The 26,376-nt window shown below is 41.2% G+C and overlaps 1 protein-coding gene across 1 annotated transcript in view; it reads right to left on the bottom strand.

Moving 5' to 3' along the window:
* LOC145407518 (mitochondrial 2-oxodicarboxylate carrier) overlaps positions 1-25,042 on the bottom strand; it is a 30,337-nt gene extending 5,295 nt beyond the window's left edge. Inside the window, exons 1-5 of the mRNA XM_080278442.1 lie at positions 24,970-25,042; positions 24,028-24,233; positions 15,041-15,091; positions 10,687-10,778; positions 5,797-5,977 (exon numbers count right to left, since the gene is read on the bottom strand). Of these exons, the coding sequence (XP_080134568.1) occupies positions 5,797-5,977; positions 10,687-10,778; positions 15,041-15,091; positions 24,028-24,233; positions 24,970-25,042 (603 nt within the window). The remainder of the gene's footprint in view (positions 1-5,796; positions 5,978-10,686; positions 10,779-15,040; positions 15,092-24,027; positions 24,234-24,969) is intronic.
* Between the last annotated feature and the right edge of the window lie 1,334 nt (positions 25,043-26,376).

Raw genomic sequence — 26,376 nt, 5'->3', positions numbered from 1 at the left:
GGCTCTAAAAAAAAAATAAATATGTAAATAGCTAACCTGCTGAGCTAGGACACTAATCCCCCTCAAAGTAGGCTCTTCTGACTTGACAAACGTAGCCCAGCATTCTTTCCATTGCCTGAAACATTTTTCAAAGTCGGTTTTTGGTATCTCCTGAAGGTGCTTTGTCACATTTATCTTGATCTCTTCATTTGTCTGAAATTGGGAACTCTTCAGTGGAGTTTTGAGCTTGGGGAATAACCAAAAGCCACATGGATCCATGTCCGGTGAGTAGGGACCCTGCCGGACCTGCAGGATGTTGTGCCTGCCAAAAATTTTTTGAATCAGTTGAGAAGAGAGGGCAGGAACATTGTCATGGTGCAGCTTCCAACTTCCCGCTTTCCAAAGGTCTGGTCTCTTCCGTCGAGCTGCATGACAAAGATGATGGATAATGTCAAGGTAAGTAATGTTTGTTGACAATCTGACTTTCTGGTGGGTATTCGTGATGCACAACACCAAGGCAGTCGAAAAAAAAACTGTCAACATGCATTTCACCTTGCTGCGGACCTGCCACGCTTTTTGGGGGCCAATACGACCCTTCATGCTTCCACTGGGACGATCGTGTATTGGTTTCGGGGTCGTACCCGCACATCCAAGTTTCATCTCCAGCAATAACAGTCTTCAGAAAGTCTAGATAGTGATTTGCACACTCCAACATGTCTTGCGCAACATTCACCCAAAGATTTTGTTGTTCACATGAAAGGAGCTTTGTAACAAACTTGGCGGCAACTAATCGCATGCCCAAATCATTTGTTAAAATTTTGTAGGCTGATCCATCACTGATTCCAATTTCATTAGCAATTTCTCTGACAGTCAAATGACAATTTCCTGTGAACAAATCACAGAATTTCTTCACATTTTCAGCACTTGTGTTTGTTGATGGCCTCCCAGGGCGTGGATCACTCTGGACTGACATTCAGCCATTGTTGAAGTGATTGTACCACTCTTTTATTTGGGGTAGGAGGTGGCTCAATCGGTAGAGAGACGGCCTGCAGTCCTACCGGACCCAGGTTCAAATCCCCACTGGGACAGAGAACAGTTTAAGGATTTGAATTTCATTAAATCAGACTTCACTGATCTACCAGCAGACCCGCCGACATGTCGTAAAAATACCCCCGCTAATACCAAGACACCAGTCGTGTACGAGACAGCCCTAGTATGTATTCAAAATGGATGGTGGGTGTTAGCGCCGAAGTGGTGACATGTAGGGGTGTATGGTATGTAGGAGGACTACTGGGCCATGATAGCAGGCTGTGAAGCCTATGCCCAGAGTCGGACACATAAAAAAAATAATAATAAAAAAAAATAACCCCCATGGCTCCATTCCCAAAAACTTGCTGGATCTTCTAGATGGTTTCAACTTGTGTATCACCTAGTTTTTGGCAAAATTTGGTGAAGTAATGTTGGTTGGCTTTTTTGGTCATCGTGATGACCGGGGGAACGCGATAAGTGTACCGTGTACGACCATGAACACAGGCTGGCTGAAAGTCACCGAGTGAGTCACATGTGGCAGCTGGCATTAATCATGCATGCGTACAAAGGTCCTGCACTGCGCTACACAAAACTCTGCCCCTATCCCTTAACTGGTTGGTGAGAGAAAAAAAAAATGAGGTCGGGTACTTTTTGAATAGACGTTGTAAGTCGATCACAGGTAAGCAACTGGTTCTGTGAGGCCGACCTACAGGATAAGCACACTACATACACTGTGTAGGGATCTGACATCCCCTTGTGGTAGACAGCATCTCGTCAGAGTTGGACCAGGGTTCTTCCCAAGGCGAGGTGCAAGGAAATATGAGGTCTGGCTACTGAGTGGATGACACAGCTGCTCCACCTAAGGTGCACAGTGCCTCCACAGGTAGCCTCCTTATCAGTGCCTGCCATGGCTGTTGTTGCTGTTGCTGTACTTTCAATGCTGTGGCACTAAGCTTATCTGAATGCGAACCTGGCTGACTGCTTGATGGAGTTGCCCTTTTTTGAAATCCAACACCTTCCAATCCGGGGACAGAGAGGAAGTTAAGGGATGTCTTTATAACCAGGGAGAAGAGCTGCCTGGTCAAATCAGAGCCAAAGTAAAGGCATTCCTTGAAAAGAGAGGGAGGAAAAAAGGTAACTATCAACAGAGTTGTCATTGCAACCAATCATCCTCATCAAAGTAAGATAATTTACCATTTTACCATGCCTCTTTTTACAAGGAACTAGGGTTGAATTAATTAAGATTATACTGATTACCATATCAAGGGATGGGTAGGGTCTAGAAATAGGAAAGGTAACACAGGCGGTTCTCACTGTTAATCAGAGATGTGTTCCCACATATCATACATGTTTCCATACAGAGCTGATATTGGTCTATCTATCTATCTATTGCCAGATGCCTCAATCCCGTTTGGGGTGGCCACAAACAAATCGCCTCCAAGTCGCCCTGTCCCCCGCCATTTCACTGCCCTGCTCCCAACTCACACCCCCCTCTCTCATATACCTCTCCACCCCATCCCTCCATCTCATCCTTGGCCTCCCCCTCCCTCTTCCCCCCTCCACCTCACTCACGTACACTCTCTTCGTCAATCTGTCACCCTCCATCCTCTCCACATGGCCAAACCACCATAGTGTGTTCCTCATAACGCTTCCAATCACATCCACATGCACACCACAACGCTCCTTTATATCCTCATTCGTCAGCCTGTCTCTCCATGTGACTCCACAGGCTCCTCTTAAATAACTCATTTCCACTGCTCTCACTCTTGACTTGTGTCCTTCCAACAACGTCCAAGCTTCACTTCCATACGTTAGAGTTGGTATCACAATACTGTCATGTAGTAACTTTTTCACTTCCATGCTCACTTCCCTGTTTCTTATCACTGCTTTCAGAGAACCAGCAACCTTTCTTCCCTGCTGTACCCTTTCAAGCACTTCACCCTCCAAACCTCCATCCTTACTCATCACACTACCCAAGTACCTAAACGTACTCACATTTTCCAATTCCTCACCATCCAACCTCGCTGTACATTCACTGACTTCACCTCTCTCAAAGACCATCACTTTACTCTTCCCTACATTCACCTTTAGATTCCGTTTCTTACACACTCTCCCAAACTCATCCACCAAGCCTTGCAGCTCCCCTTCGTCTTCACTCAACAACACAGTATCATCTGCAAACAACAGTACAGGGAGTTTCCAAACACTATCCTCTCTCACCAGGGCCACTCCAACATCCACTACCCTACCTTGTACCTCTTTTATTACCCCATCCATGTACAGATTGAACAACCATGGAGACATGACACATCCATGTTTCAACCCAACTTTCAAAGAGAAAAATTCACTTAGTTCACCATCCACATGCACTGCAGCCTTCGCACCATCGTACATACTCTTCACAGCATTCAACAACTCCCCATCTACTCCATATATTCTTAACACTTTCCACAATCCTTGTCTATCCACCCTGTCATATGCTTTCTCCAAATCCATGAAAGCCGCATACAACTTCTTTCCCTTCTCTAGAAACTTTTCCACTAAAGATCTAAGAATGAATATCTGATCTACACAACCTCTTCCCTTCCTAAAGCCTCCCTGTTCTTCTCCAACTAATTTCTCTGTTCTTTCTCTAACTCTGTCAATAAGTATCCTACCATACACTTTTCCTATTATACTAAGAAGACAAATGCCCCTATGATTACCACACACTTCTTTTTCCCCTTTTCCTTTGTACAAGGGAATAATTATACCTGACTTCCAATCCTCCGGGACTCTACCTTCCTCCCAGGCCAATCTGCACATCTTCCACATCCATTCTACTACTATCTCTCCCCCATGCTTCAGCATTTCACCACACACTCCATCAATTCCTGGGGCTTTCCCTGATTTAACTTTCTTCATTGCTTCCACAACTTCTATCCTACTGATTTCTTCCTGCCTTCTCACCTCCCTCCTTCTCCCAGCCATTCCCTAGCCACTTATACTAGCATTACTTCCATCCTCTATCTTCAACAATTCCTTAAAGTGTTCTCTCCATATGCTCACTTTTTCTCCCTTCTCCACTAGTAATCTACCATTTTTATCTTTCACTCCCCTGCTAACTTCACTTCCACCCTGTCTTACTCTTTTCACCTCTTTCCAGAACATTTTCTTACAGTCCCTCCACTTTACACTCAAATTCCTTCCAAATTCCTCATCCACTCTCTTCTTACTCTCTCTTACTAATCTTTTCACCTCTCTCTTTCTTTCTACATATAACTCTCTCTTACTAATCTTTTCACCTCTCTCTTTCTTTCTACATATAACTCTCTCTTCCGCCTCTCAACTTCTTCCACGCCCCTATTTCTCATCCATTCATTGTATGCTTTCTTCTTTTGTGCCACAGCCTGTTCCACCTCTTCAGTCCACCACGCTGTTCCTTGCACCCCCCTCCGTCTTCTCTTCCTTCCACACACCACATCACATGCTGCACATATTTCTTCTGTAAATATCCTACACACACCTTCGACGTCTCCCATCTGCTCCAATTCATATTTGCCCAATCGTTCCTGATATTGGTACAGTACTGTATACTGGTAGGGAAAATGTCAAATCAGCTTTATAGTACCCCTGGAACTTTAACTGAGAATTTTTCTGCATTCTGTTTTGGATATGACAGCAAAGATGAATGTCAAAGAAGACATAACAAGGACTTACTGTACTGTGGCAGAGCTGGAGAGGGATGCCTTCATGTGGTGGCACCAGTATAACCATACAACATCCCTTAACCCTGGACAGGTAAAGTGAGGTTTGTCAGACCTAAGCATTCAAAAAAAAAAAAAAAAAAAAAATACATTGTCATAGGAGTCTGACCCGTCCTGGCTAGGTGGGTACTAGTAGGTGGTGATGAGGTCATTTCTTGGTCTTGCTCAGTTTTTGCCCTATGGGCCACTGGGGCTTGTCATAAACCACTTTACTTTGTATGTTTCTGTACTGGTTATTATTACCTACATTTGGAAAACTGTGGGATAGCTGGAAGTTACCCAAAACATTAGCAGACCTCTTAGCCCTCTACAAGGATCTGTCTTTTTTTCTTTATATACAGAAATCCAGGGAAGTCAGGTACAGCTGGAGTTTTTCTATGAAAAAAGTAAATTGAGGTCTCTCAGACCCCCCCCCCCAAAAAAAAAAAAAAAAAAAAAATTGAGCTAAACACTTAGAGACATTTTATATGACTTTCGTACTTGTTTTTAGTGCACAAATGACTAGAAATAAACAGTAAGAAATGTATTTTTTTTCCAAAATCTGGAAAAAAAAAAAATGTTTTCACCTTCTTAGAGTACAGATGTTATTCATTTGTGGTGGTTCCCTTTTTCTCTGCAGTTTGTTGGACCACTGGTTAGCACCAGGAAATGATCACAAAGAATATTTAATATTAAGTTTTAAGTTGGGTGGCATTACAAAAAAAGTACAGCATACATATTTCAAAAAATAAATTTCTTACTGTTTACTTATAAACATTTGTGCACTAAATGCAAGTACAAAAGTCATGTAAACTGTCTTTAAGTGCTGAACTCAATAAAATATATACTCATTTTTTTCATTTTTTCTTTCCGAGGTCTGAGAGACCCCACTTTACCTTTTTCGTGCAAAGGACCCAGGTTTACCTGTCTAGGGTTAATTTACTTCCTGTTCCCCCCGAAAGAGGCTGCTGGATGCAGAAGGGCTATTCTTCTGCAATCTACCAGGTTCACATCCGGATGAGCCTGAGGAAACAAAAACAACGATACAATAATCAAGTGTTACCTTAGGCTGAGTAATGCGACTGTTGACGGTGTGGAAGAGTCCGAAGTAAATCATGTTAAAGACGCCATTCCTGCCGATGGTTGCAGTGACACCCTTGTTAAGGCCACGGAATCCCAGGCCTTGTGTTCGAACAATTTCACGCGCCACCACCCATGTCCCTGGTGATACCTTGTGTTGTGCTCTGTGAGCCAAATGAAAATAATTAATAACAAGTAACTTAGTGGTAGGTGGGGACGCTCACCATCCACTTACTCGATATAGTGATGCTCTTGTGTGCTTGCCCTATCCTCTCTTCCTTCCTTCTTTCCTTACTTCCCTTCATTCGTTCCTCTTCTTTCGCCAATGGTGATTCTACACTGAGTGGCAAGCCAAATGGTTTCCTGTACTGTACACCAGGAAACCATTTACTTCATTGGGTGGTAACCATATACAGTAACAAAATTTTGGTGCCTGGTGGGTTAGTGAGTAATTAAGGTGCTCCAATCAGATTGTGCCAGTGAAGGTTTATATCCTAGGTGAAGCAGCACAAGGTTATGAAGGAGTGCATGGGGGATCTGCGTATGGTCTAAGGAATGCAGAAGGGGAAAGGATACTCGAGTTTGGGGAGGCAACGGACATGATTGTGTGCAACACATATTTTAGGAAAAGAGACAGTAGGTTAATTACGTATGAGTCTGGGGGAAATAGCAGTCAGATAGATTATTTTCTGGTTAGGAGGGCCGATAGGAGGTTAGTGAGGGATGTTAAAGTTACAGGAAGTGAGGAGTGTGTGCAGCAGCACAAACTATTGATTTGCGATATGGTGCTTAAAGAACAAGTGATGAAAAAGAGGACTTATGTACCTAGGAGGAAAATATGGAAGCTGAAAAACCAAGTACATAGTAAGGGATGCCTTCTATAGCGAGTTGAGGAGAGTGGTGGCTGAACAGGGAGCCGTAGACAGAGGCATTAATGAACAGTACAGAGCCCTCAAGAACAATTTCTTGAGAGTTACTGATGTAACAAGTGGCTGGACAAGAGGACCACCAAGACATAAAGTAACTTGGTGGTGGGATGAGGGTGTAGAAGCTGCAATTAAGGAGAAAAGAAGGCTTTTCCGGGAATGGAAGAAGGGTGGTAGCAAAGAGGAATATTTGGCTGCCAAGCATAGGGCTAGAAGAGAGGTATACAGGGCAAAGTCTGAGTCACAGAGACAATTACTTGATACCCTAAATCATGGGGAAAGGAAAAATATATTTTGGGTGGCAGGTCAGGTGAAGAGGGATAATCGAGATATCATAGGTGAGCAGTGTGTGAAGAATGATGAAGGAAGGGTAGTGGTGAACAGTGAGGATATTAAAGATGCATGGAGAGAGCATTATAACCGGTTGTTGAATGAGAAGTTTGACTGGGACAGGGAAGGTTTGGAGCCAGCAGATCCAGTGTCTGGCCCTTGGCCTTTGATTGATACTGCTACTGTGAGTGAGGCAATAGGCAGGATGAGGGTGGGGAAGGCAGCAGGTGTGTCGGGGTTGACTGCCGAAATGTTGAAGGCCTCAGGCGATATAGGGGTGAGTTTAGTCACTGACCTGATAAATAGGATTATTTATGAGTGTGTTGTCCCAGATGATTGGCTGAAGAGTGTAATTGTAAATGTGTATAAAGGGAAGGGTGATGCCCTGGAAAGAGGAAATTATAGAGGTATAAAGCTTTTAGATCAGATAATGAAGGTAATGGAGAGAGTTTTAGAAGGTATGATTAGAGAAAGAGTGAATATTGATGAGATGCAGTTTGGGTTCATGCCAGGTAGGGGGACCACTGATGCCATATTCACTGTTCGACAGCTTCAGGAAAAATATATTGGTAGGAGAAGGGATCTTTATTTTGTTTTTGTTGATTTGAAAAAGGCCTTTGACAGAGTCCCTAGAGAGGTGGTGAAGTGGGCAATGAGAAAGCTTGGCTTGGAGGAGTGGATGGTTAGGGTGGTTAATGGCCATGTATGTGGGTGCTCACACCCAGGTGAGAGTGAATGGAGATTTGAGTGATGAGTTTTCCATGAATGTTGGTGTGCATCAAGGGTCAGTCTTGAGTCCCATGTTGTTTATCATGGTACTTGAAGCCCTTTCACGTGACTTTAGAAACGGACTCCCATGGGAGTTGTTGCATGCTGATGATTTGGTGTTGATTGCAGAGAATGAAAGGGAGGCGGAGGAAAGGTTTAGGAAGTGGAGAGATGGTATGGGGCAAAAGGGTTTAAGGGTAAATGCAGATAAAACAAAAGTGATGATATCTAGGGTTGGTGGCGGTACTGTCAAAGACGAGGGGGAGTGGCCATGTGCAGTTTGCCACAAGGGCGTGGGAAGTAATTCCATCTTGTGCGGTGTGTGTGATAAATGGATGCATAAGAGATGTAGTGGTATCAGAGGTAGACTACGAGATAATGCTGATTTTATGTGTGCGGCATGCCGGGGTGAGCAGGTGGAGATTGTCAGACGTGAAAGGATTGAACTTGCTGGTGAATCTCTTGAGTGTGTGGAAGAGTTTTGTTATTTGGGAGACATGTTGTGTGCTGGAGGTGGGGCTGGAGCTAGCTCTGTGGCTAGGGTGAGAAGTGGTTGGAAGAAGTTCAGGGAGCTCTTGCCTCTCCTGACATTGAGAGGGCTCTCCCTACGTGCTAAGGGGTCTTTGTATGCAGCATGTGTTAGGAGTGTAATGCTGTATGGCAGTGAGACCTGGGCAGTGAAGGAGGAAGATATTCGCCGGCTCAGACGTACAGAAATGACAATGATTAGGTGGATGTGCAGTGCGTCCCTGCGTCCAAGGCCTGGAGGGGCTGGGTTTACAATGGAAGAGTTGAGAGGTAGGATGGGACTGGAGTGTATTGGTGTTGTGATGAGGAGAGGTAGATTGAGGTGGTTTGGACATGTGGAGAGGATGGGGGATGATAATTGGGTGAGGAAGGTGAGAAGTGTTAATATTGGGGGTGGGGTTATGAGGGGTAGACCGAGAAAGACATGGGACGAGGTCATTAAGTGTGACCTTAGGGTTAAGGGACTGAACAGGGAGGCTGCAATGGATCGTGCAGCGTGAAGAGCCGCCATTAGGTGACCAAGGCCGACACATGCAAGCATGTTGGAGCCTTTAAAAATGAAAACAAAAACGAAAACGGTGTTTGGGGTTTACTGCTCACGTAAGAACAATCAGGGATGACTGAGGCTGGTCACTTGCATCTTAAATGTCAGGACCAACTTTCCTAGCCCTGGGTTCCTACACTCATCATGAGGCAACACTGGATTAGATAATGAATGGATGAATGAACTAACAAACTACCATAACTAATTAAAAATACATGGTATACACTTAAATAAAGTAACTAAATAAATAACTGTGACACCCTTGTTAATGCCGTGGAAACCCGGCTTTGTGTCTGAACAATGTCATGCACCATTGCCCATGTCCCTGGCAATACCCTGTGTTGTGCTCTGCATAAAGGAACTACAGTATACTATTTTATATTCTAACTTGACCCAGATTTCTGTACTCTTGCAGCTTATTCCACACAGCTCAATAGCAGAAAAAGGCAATACTATGGCTCTACATCCTTTGCCAGGCATTTCTTTGGGACAAGCATCATTTTCTAAGGTTAATGTATCCTTACAACCCAACATTCATTACAGAGAGACTTGACATCTGTCAGGGAAAGATGGCAATTTCAAGACAAGTTAAAGTTGCTGAGCAGACCTATCAACTGCAGGTAAGCAACCTCCCCTGCACAGTCATCAGTGTAACTGATATTCCATTGTGGTAGACATCACCTTGCCACAGTGAGGTGCGGGGATGCTTATGGAAGTTTGTTTCCTGGATGGATCCTGCATTTGCATCTCTCCACCCAATTAACACGAACACTATAGTAGACTCCAAGTCACCCCATTATCTGGTTACTGTATATTGTTACCACCCAGCACTGTAAATGGTTTCCTAGGTTAAAGGAAACCATTAGGCCTGTCACTCTGCATAGAGCCACACGAAGAGGAAAAAAGAGTAATAAAAAATGACAGGAAGGATGAGAGAAATGGAGAAGAGGACATACACAAAAATAAAAATTATAAAAAAGGAAGAAGCAGGCAGCACTGCATCAAGTGAGTAGATGATGGTTGTCACCACCTACCACAGAGGACAAGTTGGTGAAAAAACTAGCTGATTAACAAACTACCATAAGTAATAAAATATATAGATGCACCAAAAATAAACATTTCACCATCATCATAAACAACTGCTTACACTACTGATGTCATTCAATATAAATGTATATATATATATATGTATACAGTAAGACCTCACTATAACAGACTAATTGGGGCCCAAACCATTCCAAAAAATGTGAAGTTCCGATAAAAGTGACATCCGGACTTCCCCCTGCTAATTCAGACTTTTTCCAATATATCAGACATTAGTCTGGATCGCATGAATGGTTTTTAAACTGCTTTGACTACCATAGTGTACCGTACTGTGTTAAAGCGTCACTACAGTAATCAAGTGGTATAATATATATAATAATACTGTACTGCACACTGATAAACATGTCTTTTATTTACTTTACTGTGGTAAACATAGCTTAAGTGGTCAGGTAGTCTGGACTGCTTCTGGCTTTATCGGACTTTTTCCGACATATAGGAATTTAGTCTGGTAGCTCCTCGAGTCCAATAAAAGCGAATTCCTGTCTATTGAAGTCCATTATATTGAGGTTTTACTTATATATATATATATATACAGTATACATATACAGTATGTGTGTGTGTGTGTGTGTGTGTGTGTGTGTGTGTGTGTGTGTGTGTGTGTGTGTGTGTGTGTGTGTGTGTGTGTGTGTGTGTGTGTGTGTGTGTGTGTGTGTGTGTGTGTGTGTGTCCCCACCTGTTAGCCTGCTGTGCCACCTTTACCACCTCAAAGGGGTTAACCAGAATAGCCTCCGTTGTACCCGACCCCAAGCCTGCCAGGAAGAACGTCTGCCAAAAATGTAATGCATTATTTATCAGAGTTAGATTCTATGTTCCAGAGCATTGTGATGTTGATGTGGATGTGCTGAAGTATCCTGAGATACTATGGTCATGTGGAGAGAATGGAGAATGAGAGACTGACTAGGAGTGCATGTAAGTGCAGTGGAGGAGACCATGGATGAGGTGGAGGGATGGAGTGGAGAGGTACTGTACTGGAATAACAATTTTGTGAGTTGATGGGAGGGCAGCCTGATGGCAGAGGACAAGGTGACAAGGAACCATTTGTTTGTGGCAATCCCTCTCAGGATTAAGATTATCTGGCTATAGATGGAAAGGTACTGTATTCTAAATGGTGCTGGAGATTGCCTTCACATTTTATTCTGCATGTTACTGATGCAGTTTACTGTGTAAATATTAAAAAGACATAAATAACAATAAAGACAGCACTATAAATATACAAATAATATTTAAATGACTCACTGTGGATTACCTAAAACAGGCCATGAAGTGAAGCAACTGAGGTACCTTGTAAGTCAGAAGGGCCTGTTCGTGGATGGCCAAAACTGCCTTATTCAGACCATTACCTATGGCAGCTATGAGGGTGAATGTGAGTGAATGAGCTGAGTTCTCCTGCTTTCCATTCCAATGAAACAGAATGCAGTGAGCACATTTATAAAAAAAAAAAAAAAAAAAAAAAAAAAAAAAAAAATCATACTGTTTATAAAGGTTCCAACATACTTGCATGCATTGGCCTTAGTCACATAATGGTGGGTCTCCACACTGCTCAATCTCTGGCAGCCTCCCTATTCAGTCCCTTATCCCTGAGGTCACACACTATGACCTCCTCATCCCTGGTCTTTTTCCATCTGCCTCTAACAACCCTACCCACCGTTCACATTTCTCTCTTTCCGCACCTAATTGTTATCCCCCATCTTCTCACATCCCCAAACCATCTCAATCTATCCCTCCATATTATAACATCTACACACTCAAGTCCTGTTCTTCCTCTCAACTCTTCAATTGTAGTCCTAGCCCCCTAGGTCTCTCATTCAGGGACACACTACACATTCATCTAATTGTTGTCATTTCTGTACATCTGAGCCTACAAATATCCTCTTCCTTTACAACCCAGGTCTAACTACCATACAGCAATACATTCCTTACACATGCTGCATCCAAAGATTCCTTAGCATGGAAGGAGTGCCCTGTCAATGTCAGGAGAGGCAACAGCTCTCTGAACTTTTTCCAACTACTCCTTACCCTAGCAAAACAACTAGCTCCAGCCCCACCTCCAGCACATAACATGTCCCCCAAATACCGTTACAAAACTCTTCCACACACTCAAGGGACTCACCTCAATTCTTTCACCACTGACAATCTCTACATGCTCTCCCCGACACACAGTACACATAAAATGAGAATTATCTCACAGTCTATCTCCAATACCACTACATCTCTTATGTACCCACTTGTATATACTTACAGAGAGAGCGAGAGAGAGTGAGAGAGAGAGAGAGAGAGAGAGAATGATAAGGTGTAAAATATAAAATAAAATACTAAGCAAGTGGTGCTATGAAGCCCCACTTTGCCATCTAGAATACAAGCCTTAATGCAAAGAACAACACATTTAGGGACAGAAATAATAATAAAAAAAGTACATGTTAGGCCTGAGTTGGAGCCAGGATTCCGAGGGTTTAAAGAATGTGTGAATGAATGTGTGGCTCATTTCACTGTGCACGCTGCTGACAGATCCTCTTACGCTCGTGATGGCTCTCTCTTTTTTTCCTGATCCTGCCCCACCCAGTCTCTTACGAGCTAATTATGGTTTCAATGACAATGACAATCTTTTCAACATCTGTTAAGGACAGCTCTTCTAACTTTTGTCCAATCTTATGTTAATCTTCCAATTATGCAAAGATTAACCTGGTGATGTAGTATAACAGTTTATTTTTGCTAACATCAGGCAATTCTGTCCAGGTCAGGAAAGCACCTTATTACTGATGGAGTAAATGAGAGTTATATATAATCTCTCTAGTTCTAAAGGTTTCTCTCAATCAGTGAAAAACCCTGGCCAGAGAAAAGAAAATGAAAAAGAAAATCACCATTAAATTTAAAGGCTTTATAATAATTTAACATTCTCAAGGTACAAGGTAGGGTAGTGGATGTTGGAGTGGCCCTGGTGAGAGAGGATAGTGTTTGGAAACTCCCTGTACTGTTGTTTGCAGATGATACTGTGTTGTTGAGTGAAGACGAAGGGGAGCTGCAAGGCTTGGTGGATGAGTTTGGGAGAGTGTGCAAGAAACGGAATCTAAAGGTGAATGTAGGGAAGAGTAAAGTGATGGTCTTTGAGAGAGGTGAAGTCAGTGAATGTACAGCGAGGTTGGATGGTGAGGAATTGGAAAATGTGAGTACGTTCAAGTACTTGGGTAGTGTGATGAGTAAGGATGGAGGTTTGGAGGGTGAAGTGCTTGAAAGGGTACAGCAGGGAAGAAAGGTTGCTGGTTCTTTGAAAGCAGTGATAAGAAACAGGGAAGTGAGCATGGAAGTGAAAAAGTTACTACATGACAGTATTGTGATACCAACTCTAACGTATGGAAGTGAAGCTTGGACGTTGTTGGAAGGACACAAGTCAAGAGTGAGAGCAGTGGAAATGAGTTAAGAGGAGCCTGTGGAGTCACATGGAGAGACAGGCTGACGAATGAGGATATAAAGGAGCGTTGTGGCGTGGATGTGGATGTGATAGGAAGTGTTATGAGGAACACACTGAGGTGATTTGGCCATGTGGAGAGGATGGAGGGTGAAAGACTGATGAAGAGAGTGTATGTGAGTGAGGTGGAGGGGGGAAGAGGGAGGGGGAGGCCAAGGATGAGATGGAGGGATGGGGTGGAGAGGTATATGAGAGAGGGGGGTGTGAGTTGGGAGCATGGCAGTGAAATGGCAGGGGACAGGATGACGTGGAGGCGATTTGTTTGTGGCCACCCCAAACGGGATTGAAGCGTCTGGCAATAGATAGATAGAACATTCTCCAACAAAAGTAAATTAAATTACTTCTACTAATTACATTAAGCATCCACTTATGTATCAATTATTGAATAATTTATGACCTACAACCTCACCTGTGCTCTTAATTAGCTTTCTGAACTTCAGATATACAACAATTCATTGCCAATCTTTTATATCAGAAGCCAATTACGACAGAAATACCATCATCACCACAAAACAATCATCATCATCCAATTTCCAACACTATCAACAGATGAGTGGCATACAGACAAACGAAAAGAAAAACACAGAAGCAGGTGGGGCTATTAAGAGAGAGGCCATTGAAATCCATCATCATCATATTTTTATTATCATCATTATTATTATATTCACTCAAATGTCGGGACCAACTGCCTAGCCCCGGGCTCCTACGCTCCTCATGGGGCAATGTAGGATTGGATGATGGATGGATGGATTTCATTATTATTATTATTATTATTATTATTATTATATCATTATTATTATTACTGCAGACCGTACTGTTATTGTTGATGTCTCATCCTGACATGAACCTTGTGGACTGCTTGGTGAAGTTGCCAATCTTCAACATCCTTTTGGGAGACATGAAGGGAGTTGGGGGACATATGTAAAAACAGGCAGTAAAGCAACCCAGTTAGACCTATGTAGTTCCACCATGGAAAAGTACACCTTTCCAGCATCACATAAGTACAGTTAGCAGAAGTTAACAGAGTGGCCAAACAAAGGGTCACACATTTATTCATTCATCAGTAAGCCTCTGAAATTCTTGGCTCCATTCCAAAGTATAAAATCTAGAGAAGAACTGAAATCTACAACTTCCAAAGGCTAATATTGTACTTTACACATATAAATCACTACTACAGTTAGTTCAGAGAAGAGATGAATATTATTAGTGTATACCACAAACTTGAGACTGTATACTGCACTTACACTGACAACAGTTACATGAATATATTTTTCAATTACAGATGCACAGATACCTTCTCAAAATTAGATCTTATTAAAAAAAAAAAAAAAAAAAAAAAAAAAAAAAAAAAACTGGCACACATAACGTTCAGTTCAGATGAACAAAATAGTCAGGCATATTCCTGAAGTACATTAACAACAATGAAAATTAACAAAAGAGCATTTGCATTCATTACTGTATATGAAGGACACTTTGCTATATATTACTACCTTACAGGTTAAGAACAACAAGACAAATATATATCAAACTAGTAATGATGTTCAAAATACAAAACTATACTTACAGTGGGTGTAGGGGTGCCAAACAACTGCTTGTAGATTTCAAATGTAAGAAACTGTAAGAAAAACATTAACACATTTTACATGCGGTTATTTCATTCACAAAACTCACTCAGAATTAATTAACACAAGGAATCAATTTTCATGGGATTAAAGGGTTCCCTTGCATCTCTGGCAGAGCTAGTTCACATTATTCCTTAAATATGCTGTCATGCTAACTAACAAAACCTTCATTCCTCTGTTTCCACTTCCATAGTCAACTCAGGCAATGATATAGGTAAGCACAAGAACCATTAACATGAAAATTATTAAAACAACTATCACAGAATCTTCAGTGAGCTCCAAACCTCCCCAGGGAAACTTGCAATGATGGCAAATGCAAGAATCAGCACAATGAGCATTATTAGAACAATCAGCATGAAATCTTTAGTGAGTTCCATATCTCCTAAATGAAGCTTGCAATGTTGGCAAGTGCAAGAACCATTAACATGAATACTTTATAAAAGTTACCAAGGATTATTTAGTGGTCTCCCCATTAACTGAAACTGTTCAGAGAAATACTCTGAGATAGTCTGGCCATGTGGAGAGGATGGAGAATGAGAGACTGACTAAAAGAGTGTATGTGGGTGAGGTGGAAGGGGAGACCAAGGGTGAGATGGAGGGATGAGGTGGAGAGATATATGGAACAGGAGGGGGGTGGGCACAAGCTGGAGGAAGGGCAACCAAATGGCAGAGGAAAGAGCCATGTGGAGGCAATTTGTTTGTGGCTACCAAGTATCAGATTAAGGCATCTGGCAATTGACAGATAAGATAGACAGACAGACCTCCCCATGAAGCCTCCCATTATGGCAAGTGAATGAACCATTAAAATGAATTGCTGCCATGAAATCCATGGTGAGTTCCATCCCTCCTCAATGAAGCTTACCATATGGAGGATTATTTTCAATAACCCTCTTGGGAACCGTAAATTTTCAGAAAGTTTCTGGGACATGAACAGTGCAAGGAGCCTATCTATGGCTGCTTCCACATGCACCCAAAGAAAAACATTTCCACACCCAAATTTGTGCCTGAAAATTGGTTATATTGATATAAATTGTATATCAACATCTTCGCTGGGAACAACTACCACTTAATCAACAGTAAAAATAGCTTCAAGACAACTTCCCAACATCCTAGTGCAAAATTTTGCCAACACCGGGCAAGAACAACGCATTCCAGTATGTCTAGATGCAGAATTTCATGAGCTTTCTTGAGATGTTTTCAGAATTTTGATATAACCAACAGTTTTCGAGTAAATTGACAAAACTTTTAAAAATTGCAATAAATGTATGATTTGTTTATCTTTTCTCGTATCATTATTGAACCTGTAACTAACAAAGATGTAAATTATGTCCATGTGTGTAAATTATGTACATCCAGGGGCACACCCAGGAATTTTCTAAGGGGGGGGTCTGTAGTGAGGTGAGGTCAGGTAATTCGATAATTACCGGGAGGTCACATGCAGGTTTAGTCAGAGAGCTGTTGGCTCATGTGTTACTCCTTGTTTGTACTTGCCAATTTTTCAAGTTTTGCTGTTATCACAATAAATATATATAAAGTTTTAAAGGACCCACAGAGAGCTAAGGGGGGGGCCCGGGTCCCCCCCGGGTGTGCCTGTGTACATCCTCCCATATAACCCACCCAAGTTTGATACACTTACTACTAAAACTTTATTTTTGGCGAATATGTTTGTCCAAAATGATGCAAATTGCGCCAACAGATATTTTTCAGCTCAACACTAATATGATGCAATTAGCATCATCATTCCCAAGAGGGTTAAGATGAATGTAAATCAACAGTGGAATGACCTAAGTTACAGGAATTGTGAATACTTCTTAAAAAGTAGTTATTGGAAACAAAATGCTAGGAACAATACCCTCTCAGTAACTACTGGGGACTCCTGGATGGCCAGTGTTGTTTTTAATCAACCCCAATCTGTCTAGCCAGGCAGACCCATCAATCAACCACAGGCAAGCACACATCCCTGCATGGCCATCCCATGCAATAACTAATGTTCCCTTGTGGCTTAGTGTCTCGTCACAGCAAGGCTGAGGGAAGTGTGGAGGTTTGGTTCCTGGGTGGATGCTGCATTTGCATCTTTCCACCCAGTTAACCCCTTAACCGCAGGACCGCGGGGCATCACTTTTGTGATTCTGTGTTATTTTGAATATGCCCGGGCTTTCAAGTGGTGGCTTGTATCATCTATCAGTGCTGCAAATGTCCAACACTAGTCAGCACTCCTAATCTCATCTGTACTCCCATCCACTGTTGACAACTTAGCCATTTCTCCCCTTCTTGACTCCCCTCCCTACCTCCCCTCCATTACCCTCTCCTCTCACCTGCCCAGCAGTGCCGTGCTAAGGAAATCCTGCCTGGAATTTTCCACAGATTTCATCCATTGAAATAAGCCCTATGCCCTATTCTTATACCAAATAATATATACAAAAAAGAAATAAGGTAAGTGATAGTGCCATACACCTGGAATTGGCTAATTATCACCTGACAACACCTCACGTGCACTCATTCGCTAATTTTCCCTGTTTATTTCCCCTTGAAATATGCCATATAATCTATTCTCATAATAAAAATATATATAAGAAAGGAAGGGAGAAGCCAAAGTGATATTTACATTCACCTGGAACTACCTAATTTATTATGTATTGTCTAGATTTCCTGCCAATCATTTCATAGCGTATATATTAGCAGCTGTCACCATGCTGACATTGGCAGCATTGCACTCCCCCTTGGCCACCACACTGTATTCAGTTTACTGTCGTCTTTCAAGGTGAAACCACGTCGGATTCGCACCTGTCCAATTCCGCCGCTTTTTAGCCCCATGCAAAGGGCCCTGTGACCTCTACCCCCTACTAAACCTCATGTGGAAAGGGGTAAAGGGCTCAGTGACTGCTGTGGAACGTGAACTGGCTAATTTATGAATGAAAATTATGCATAGTGACTACGATCTTTCTGGTGAGTAAAACAGTGCAAGTGGAAATGTAAATAATGTGTAAACAGCAAGTGAAACCAATGAATGTAAATATAAGTGAACAGTGGAAAATAGTTTTATAAGTTACTGCAAGTGACAGTGCATAACACAGTGTAAATAAAATAGAAATGTAAATAATGTAAATAAAATAAAGAATGTAAATAGAAATGTAAATGAGTAGTAATTTAAGAATATGAGTATATATACTAGAAGTAATGAAAGTGAAAGTTTCACTCTAGCACGTATGAATACTGGGAGTTATGAAAGTGAAAGTGAAAGTGACAGATTCGCTCTCAACGCTAGTATACAGGACGAGAAAGTGAATGCTATGTATTTTACTGAAGGAGAAATTGAATGCCTACAGTGACAAGAAACTACTATTACTGAAGGAAACTTATGGATAAAGACTGCAGATATATATAAGTGTTATATAGTAATAGAAATATAACGTGTGAGTGTTTTTATGAATAATAAATGACAGAACACCAGCGGCGAACGAGTGCTAGTGGGAAGGTCATACGCCCTAGTAATTTTCATTGCTTTGTGTTTTTTTTTTTTTTTTTTTTTTATGTATTCCAAACTACTTGAAAATCATAGAATAGTGTTTCTAGTGATAATATCAGGCTGTGGTAATCATATTACGGGTTGTCGGGAAGTGTAAAGTGAAGACTTCATTACCCACCTTCAGAGGTCTCCACAAGTCCTACGGTACTCGAAGAAGGCTCAACAAACATCCCAGGAGAAAGCTGAAGGTATGTGCCATAGGCATATGTAATTTTAATATTCTAGGACTAATAACTGATTTTTGGCAAATATTTTCAGAGAGTCTGTCGGAGCGCGAATATGCCCGCGTGACATGCAAGTCAAGCCAAAACAACCCCACGGTTTAGGGGTTAACAGGGGCAATATAGTGGGCTCCACTTCACCCTATAATCTAGTTATATGGTTACCATCCACTATTGTAAATGGTTTCTGGGTTGCAGGAAATCATTACTCAGTGTGGAGCTACCTTACAGGAAGGAAAGGGAGAGGTAGGAAGAGTGAAAGAGGGCAGACACAGAGAAAGAATGAGCATGGGGAAGAGGTAGTCAGCACTACATCAAGTGAGTGGATGATGGTTGCCATTACAACCACCAGGTCAGTGTGAAATCTACAAATAAACATGAACACTAAGTGTCGCCAATCACCATTTTATCACTAAAAAAAACAATTTAGCTGGTGCTGAGTGTAGTATACTCCAGTCGGTGGGTCTACAAGGGTACAGTTAATGTCAATACAGCAGATCCTTATCACATGATGAACCAGTATGCGATGTGTCACTTTTACGATGATGAAGAAGTTAAGACCTATTTTCAATATACGACAGAACTTTCACTTGTACAATGATTATCAGACAAAGCCTCACTGTTCACTATACGACTGCTGTTTTCTCTTATGTGCTTACCCTCACGCAAGCCTAAAGTCATTTCCTTGTTCCAAGATGGCAATTGCACTTGTCACCATCATGTGTGTTAGTGTCAGTGGTGGAACAATGGTGTGGTGTTAGAATTCAAGCGGCAAGTGATCTGCAGTGAGGTGAAGTAACTTCCAGTTTAAGTGAGTTGGAAACTTGTTTCAGATTCATTATTTTTGGTGGTACGTAGCTAGTGATGTGCAGTGAAGTGAAATACAGCAACAAACAGAATATGTGAGTTGGAAATTTGTTGTTAGACTTTGTCAGGTGGGTGACCCTTGGTCAAAAATATATCCTGATTGAAGCTATGTTATAACTGACTGGATATATGATAAATCATCATGCAAAGGATTTTTTCAAATGTTTCTTCATCATAAAACAAAGGTGTGCTGTACTGTAGTTTATTTACAACTCTGATATTTCACCATGGTCAGAGGAGACAGTAAAAATTTACCCTGGATTTGGGTATATATTTTTCTGTTTATTTTATCCTATCTGTCTCCAGATGATTCTACTCAACTTGAGAAGGAGGAGTTAAGAATATTTTTGCTGAAGAAATTTCTAACTTCACCAGTTTATAAAGTCTCCCCAAAGCTGAATAGTCTTCTGATGGTAGAAATAAAGAATAAGAAATACATTGTTAGATTACTGGGGATACAGTATGCTATATAAAAATGCCTAGAGATGCCAAGAATAATAAAAAATACATCATCTGAGTGAAGGGGTTACGTTACAGGAAAGAGAACTAATTTTTCACACGGTTACTACACTCAAAACTCATGTCTAGTCCAGTCTGTGGGTCTATAAGGGTAGTTATAGGCAACAGTTGCTTTACAAACCTGACAATATTGTACCCTGGTGAGAGAAGATAGAAAACACATCAGAAGACAGAAAAAACATCTGAAGACAAAAGACACATCAAAAGACAGAAAACATATCATAAACTGTCTGGATATAGCATTCACAAAATATAAGAAGGTATCACCAAATTCAATGAGTTAACCTATTGAATGTCACAATATGTTTTAACTTATTTATTTTTGCTGCCTGAAGATTATTTAAGTTAGTTCTGAGGAATATCTGTAGTGAAGATGAATCAGCTACACCTAACCCCTATAGAGTTTTAAGTTTCTCCTAAACTCAATAAAATCACCTGGAAACAGGGCAAAACAATATTAAAAGCATCATCAAACAAAATGGTTTAATGCCACAAACACAAGTACCTAAATTTTTAAAACAAATATTCCTAATGTCAAACATTCATTAAATCTGCGAACTAGTTCTATTAGATACATTCTGTGCAAATCTAAGCAAGCATGAAATATGTACCAGTAAATACTATGAAAAACATAAAAAAAAAAATAATAATAAAATAAAGGGTAGGGGCATCTGAAGTAAATCTATCAGAAACTGAGAAGTAAATTAACAAACACACAGAAATGATTACACTTCATTCCATTTTAACCCCTTGAGTATAAAGACTTAAGTCTAGGCTACTTAGTTTGGTACATTTAAGGGTAGTTAACCAGCTTACTCCCCTTGTTGGCACTACACAACTGAAGAAGCTCCAGCCACTTCTTCGGGATTATATGCACGCAAATCACCTTAACTGGGGCATTCTAACCACTATCCCCTTAGGGTTTGCCTGATTCTCTTGTGCCCCACCCCCTTGGCCCCGCCCACTCACCCGTCGGCCCGAGTAGGAGTTCTGAGTCAGTCTTGCTGAGCCACTATCAGGTAAACATGTCAGGCGCTCTAGCTAATCGAAGCAACAAAACTTTTATTAACCCTTTAACTGCAATGATATCTTTTCCATTTAACTAGGAAATGTTTTGTAGTAAAGGATGTTGGAAAAAAGTACCAAGCAACGTCATCGGCCTGAAAGGTTTATGAAGTAACGAAAGTTCCCTCTATGAGAATAAAAAGGCATACATTCTACAAAGAACCGTTCTGACTTTTTCCTTACATATAAGATGGAAAAGGAAAGACGATAAGAAATAAAGAACAAAAGTAACAGAGGAACGGGAGATGAATTTAAGAGGAGGAGGACTGGCGCACACGCACACGCACACACACACACACACACACACACAAACACACAGCACAACCCTTTTCCCTCTATAATATTTTAATGACCACGTGTATAGAATCACAATTCTTATACGGCATTGTTGGTATAAATAATTACTGTATACTGTATTGAGTAGGCGAAGCCAGTGACATTTCGTTATCCTACTTCTGTAATCGATTCCTCTAATTTTAATGAAATTAATGAAGGAAATAAACAAGGAAAATTACAATATGTTTATGATACTGTGGTAAATTACCAGGCAACAGATGACTTAATGTTTAATAGCAACAGCGGCACAGCTGCAATGTGTTATTGCCAAGCTCCGAACTTCCTTGGCGCCAAAATTCAGCTGCCGTTGCAGGAGGAGGCGGGGTGGTTCAAATTGATTTTGATTCAGTTAGCAAATTTTAGTGCTTCCTTTGTCAAACAGAAATGAATTCAAAGTAAATGTAAATAATACGATAATGTTTCGTGGTAAGGCTCATTATTCTATCAATAAGAAGAATAATTATCTCAGCCAATCAGCAACGAGTAGAGCTGGAAGTGGGCGGGGCATCAGAAGGGGGCGGGGCACAAGAGAATCAGGGTAACGCGAACGGTATAGACCATCGGGTGCCATCAGTCAACACTATATAGCCTTATTAAATTGATGAATTCAAGTTTTTCACCTCAGTTTAAGTTAAAAGGTTGATTTGGGATACAGTGGGGCACCAATTTTCGCACCTAATTGGGTCCAAAAATAATGCGGGAAAGTGGAATTAGCGAAAGTTGGGGCATTGCCTTTATGGCAAAAAGGCTAATTGGTTCCCGGTTATCCTAAAGTAACATCAGATTTTCATTTTCACTTGCAATACAGTACATCAAATCACTATTGTACATTGCATTGTGAGATACAAACAATAAAAACTGTACAGTGCACATTATATGAGGAGAAACATACCACAGAGACCAGGTTGCGGTGTTTAATGGATGTTGGGGGCAAGTATCCGAGGCGCGTGGCGGGCTTATTTAGCCACGCCAGACGTATTGGTGCCACCTCTTGCTGCCTCGCTACCACTCTCTCTCTCTGCCTCCTCAGATGCAACTTGATGCAACACTTCCACACTACCAGGTATAGTAGAGGCCATTGAACCGTGAGAATCCAACACAATGGAGCTAGCACGCTCGTACACAATGGCGGGAATGGGTGGACAGAGTGTTGACATGACGTCATTCAAGATGGCGGTGGGTTGCGGGCGGGCGGTGCAGGAAATTCAAAGTTCAAAATATTGTCCCAAACCCAAAATTTGTGCGCGAAAATCGATTTTTTTCAAGCGAAAGTGGAAGTTAGGGAATATTTGGTGCATGCCGCGAAAGTGGATTCCGCAAATCCTGCTGTAGCGAAAGTTGGTGCACTACTGTACAATATTAATTTAGCTGCTTATAGGCTACATCAAATGTAAAAATGCATGAGGTAATTAAACACATAACTATCATTGGTAACATACACTCTGTATGCAGTATTGTGTTCCAGGATATTCTGGGGAAATTTCAGGTTATACGTTATATCAACAAATCCAATTCTCATCCAGTCTACAGTTACAATTACCGATAACCTTATGGGTTTATATTGATGGAGGCAATTTTTACTCGATGTCATTAGTAACTGTAGCTCCATACAGACTATGAACTGAACCAAAGTTGTTATAAGTTTTCTTAATGATGTCAAGAAAAACTTCCTGAAGTTTCTCAAAAATTTACTAGGACACCCTGCATAGCACAGCCAGTAGAGTCCATTCTCACTGATGCTGGGGATGAAGACATTCATCTGTGTGGCATCCTCAATCCCCAACATTTTCCCTCATAAAGAGGATGGTAGATGGCTGGAGAAAGGCAGCTTCAGCCAACAGTCCACCAAGTTCATGTTTCAGATAAGCCTGGGGACACAACAATAAACCAGCAATAATCTCACTGTTGTTGTGATCCCAGGCTCATTGGTATACGCTGGACTGCAGGTTGAAGTTGCTCCTCTCCTGTAATCCACAATCATTCTTTCGAGGGATACAGACGGAGAACACTCATAGAACTGGGTAAATCCTCTGCCCAGTTATATCATACTACCACATGAAGGCATCACTCTCCAACATCAGACTGAAGATATTAACATTCCTACACTATTGCCTTTTTAGGTACTTCAATCAATACAAGTGGCAGTACATCCTTACAGACGGAAACCAGCTCTTCATCTGTACCCATTTTGTGCATCTGTGACTAGAGCAATAGAGGTATGGGTTGCCTATAACCTCTAATCCCTCCAATTCAAGAAGTCTCTCCTAAGCTTAATACAATAATTTACCTATGTCCTCATACTGAGGCTGAAGGAGTTAAATATTTAGAACTACAACAGCCTAGTCAAACCTAAAAAGGGGTGATACAGTATGAAACCAGCTACTAAAAGGCTTACCTTAACTGCTCTCTTAGGCGTCTCAACTAACACAGGTGGCAGTACACCCTTATAGAGTGAAAGGATCCCCTCATTCTTAGTCATCTTCCGCATACAGTCATAAACAGAGGTATAGTAGTTCGGGTCGCTGGAGACGCCTGAGGTTTGGATCTGAAACCTTGTCTTCACCACGTCCAAAGGGTGCATGATACAGATCTCGGTGAATCCTGAAATACTCAGCGAGGTTAAAAGTAAATTCATAATGTAAAAAATATAAATTAGGTGAAGATGGTCATGCTTGTGAAGTGAAGTAAAAATTCCAAGGGCCTGAATGCTATGTGGTTGAAAGTGTGGCCCATTTAACTTGACACACTACTGATTAAGTCTCCCTCTACTGTGTGTTCTCTTTTCTTGCTTTCTGGACATTTAGCTCACCCTGTTGTGGGAACAAGGTCAGGATGATGATGATGATGATGATGATGAATACAGTTAGATACCCAATGGTCTAGTAGCTTCATGCACTCCAACCATATATATGGACCCCACCATAAAGGTTTACAAGGAGGGGTGGCTGGGGTTTATTACTCACAGAATACCACTCTGGCAATCCTTAACTATCACGACAAAGTGGCCTAGACTTAGGACCTTACACTCCTAAGAGAGCAATAAAGGCCTGGATGACACATATGTGAAATTATTATAATAAGTGATGGCAAGAATAAAGTGAAAAAGATATCCTCAGGCTAAAGAGGTTAAACAAGATGATGATGATGATGATGATGATAATAACAACAAAAATATATCTGGTTAAACAAGATCATGATGATGATGATGACAATAATGACAAATATATACCTAAAAATAATGATGATACAATAATGACAATAGAGGTAGCAATGATGATAATGAGAATATGGACTACAACACGACAAAAGAGATAACAGTTCTGCAATTCTGACATACCTGCTGACCCGCCCGCTGCCAAGTTGATGGCCACAGTTTTGAGGCCTATTGTGCTCTTTTTCTTCTCTGCCATCTTGCCAGCTATACTAACAACTCTGAAAAAAATTGTGCATAAGTCAGGTTGAAGAGAGATATAAACAAACTTCTGTGATATTTCTGATGTATAATATAGCCTTAACCAGATATAAGCAAACTTCCGAGATGAGCTGATGCACTGTATGACCTTAACCAGATAAACAAACTTTTGTGATGTTCTTGAGATCGACTATATAATTTTATTTCCTTCACTCTTATAACATACTTTTCATTTTATTCTTGCTAATACTGTACCAGGTGCTTGGTGCTGGATCCACGGACATAGCAAATAACTAGAGAATCAGATAACCTCTTCTGGCTGGGGGTCCTCTCATAGGCTAAATAATGTTGTCTGGCAGTAGTATGAACAAAGTGTAAAAGATGTCACTAAAAATACTGAAGGGGGTTAATGAAAATTTCTAATTCCTAGCATAAAAGATGGCATTAAATTTTTAGTAGTTGCCAATATTACTCCATCCATCCATCGTCCAATCCTACGTTGCCCCTGAATGGGTTAAAAGAAATTTCTAGATGATGTCATTATTTGGCAATGTAGAGAGGATGGAGCATGAGAGACTGACAAGAAGGGTGTATGTGAATGAGGTGCAGGGGGGGAGAAGGAGAGGGAGGCCAAGGATGAGATGGAGGGATGGAGTGGAAAGGTATATGAGAGAGAGGTGTGTGGGCTGGGAGCAGGGCAATGAAATGGCAGGGGGAAGGGCGACATGGAGGCAATTTGTTTGTGGCCACCCCTTATGGGATTAAGGTGTCTCGCAATATATAGATAGATAGTCATTATTCTGAAAGGATTAAAGGGGACATCTAAATTCCTACATTCCAAGCAGCACCGTACTTCTCTTAATCTAAATGAAATGGTCAGGCTGTAACATGAATAAAATACAGTACTGTGCTATAAGAAAGACCTCAACATTCTGAAATTATTACTGTACCGAAATGGATACTGACCGTACCGTACACACGCTATCTGAGATATGTTCTCTCTCTTTTTTTTTTAATAGATGATGAATGAATGAATTTTTATTCAAACCAATGTAAAACTATTTTATTCAACTTCATGGTCAACATTGGTAGTATGAAAAAACTCAGCCCAAAATCAGGTATGATTTTTAAAATATGGTTTTTGGTGGTGTCTGATCAAATGGGGAAAGTGGTGTCCGAGTGGTCTGATGGGTCATCTGTTGCCTAAAATAGCCTAATGTGAGTTAACAGATGAATTTAATTAAATAACTTTATTAACACAGACAACTGATCCCCCATAAAACCTATTGATATTCATACAAATACTCCCACTAAAACCAAAGAACAAGTCCT

Source organism: Coenobita brevimanus, chromosome 73 (assembly GCF_032717465.1).
Source record: "Coenobita brevimanus isolate Jiangsu-jjx chromosome 73, ASM3271746v2, whole genome shotgun sequence".
NCBI classification, from domain to species: domain Eukaryota; kingdom Metazoa; phylum Arthropoda; class Malacostraca; order Decapoda; family Coenobitidae; genus Coenobita; species Coenobita brevimanus.
This window is presented reverse-complemented; position numbering and strand designations above follow the sequence as displayed.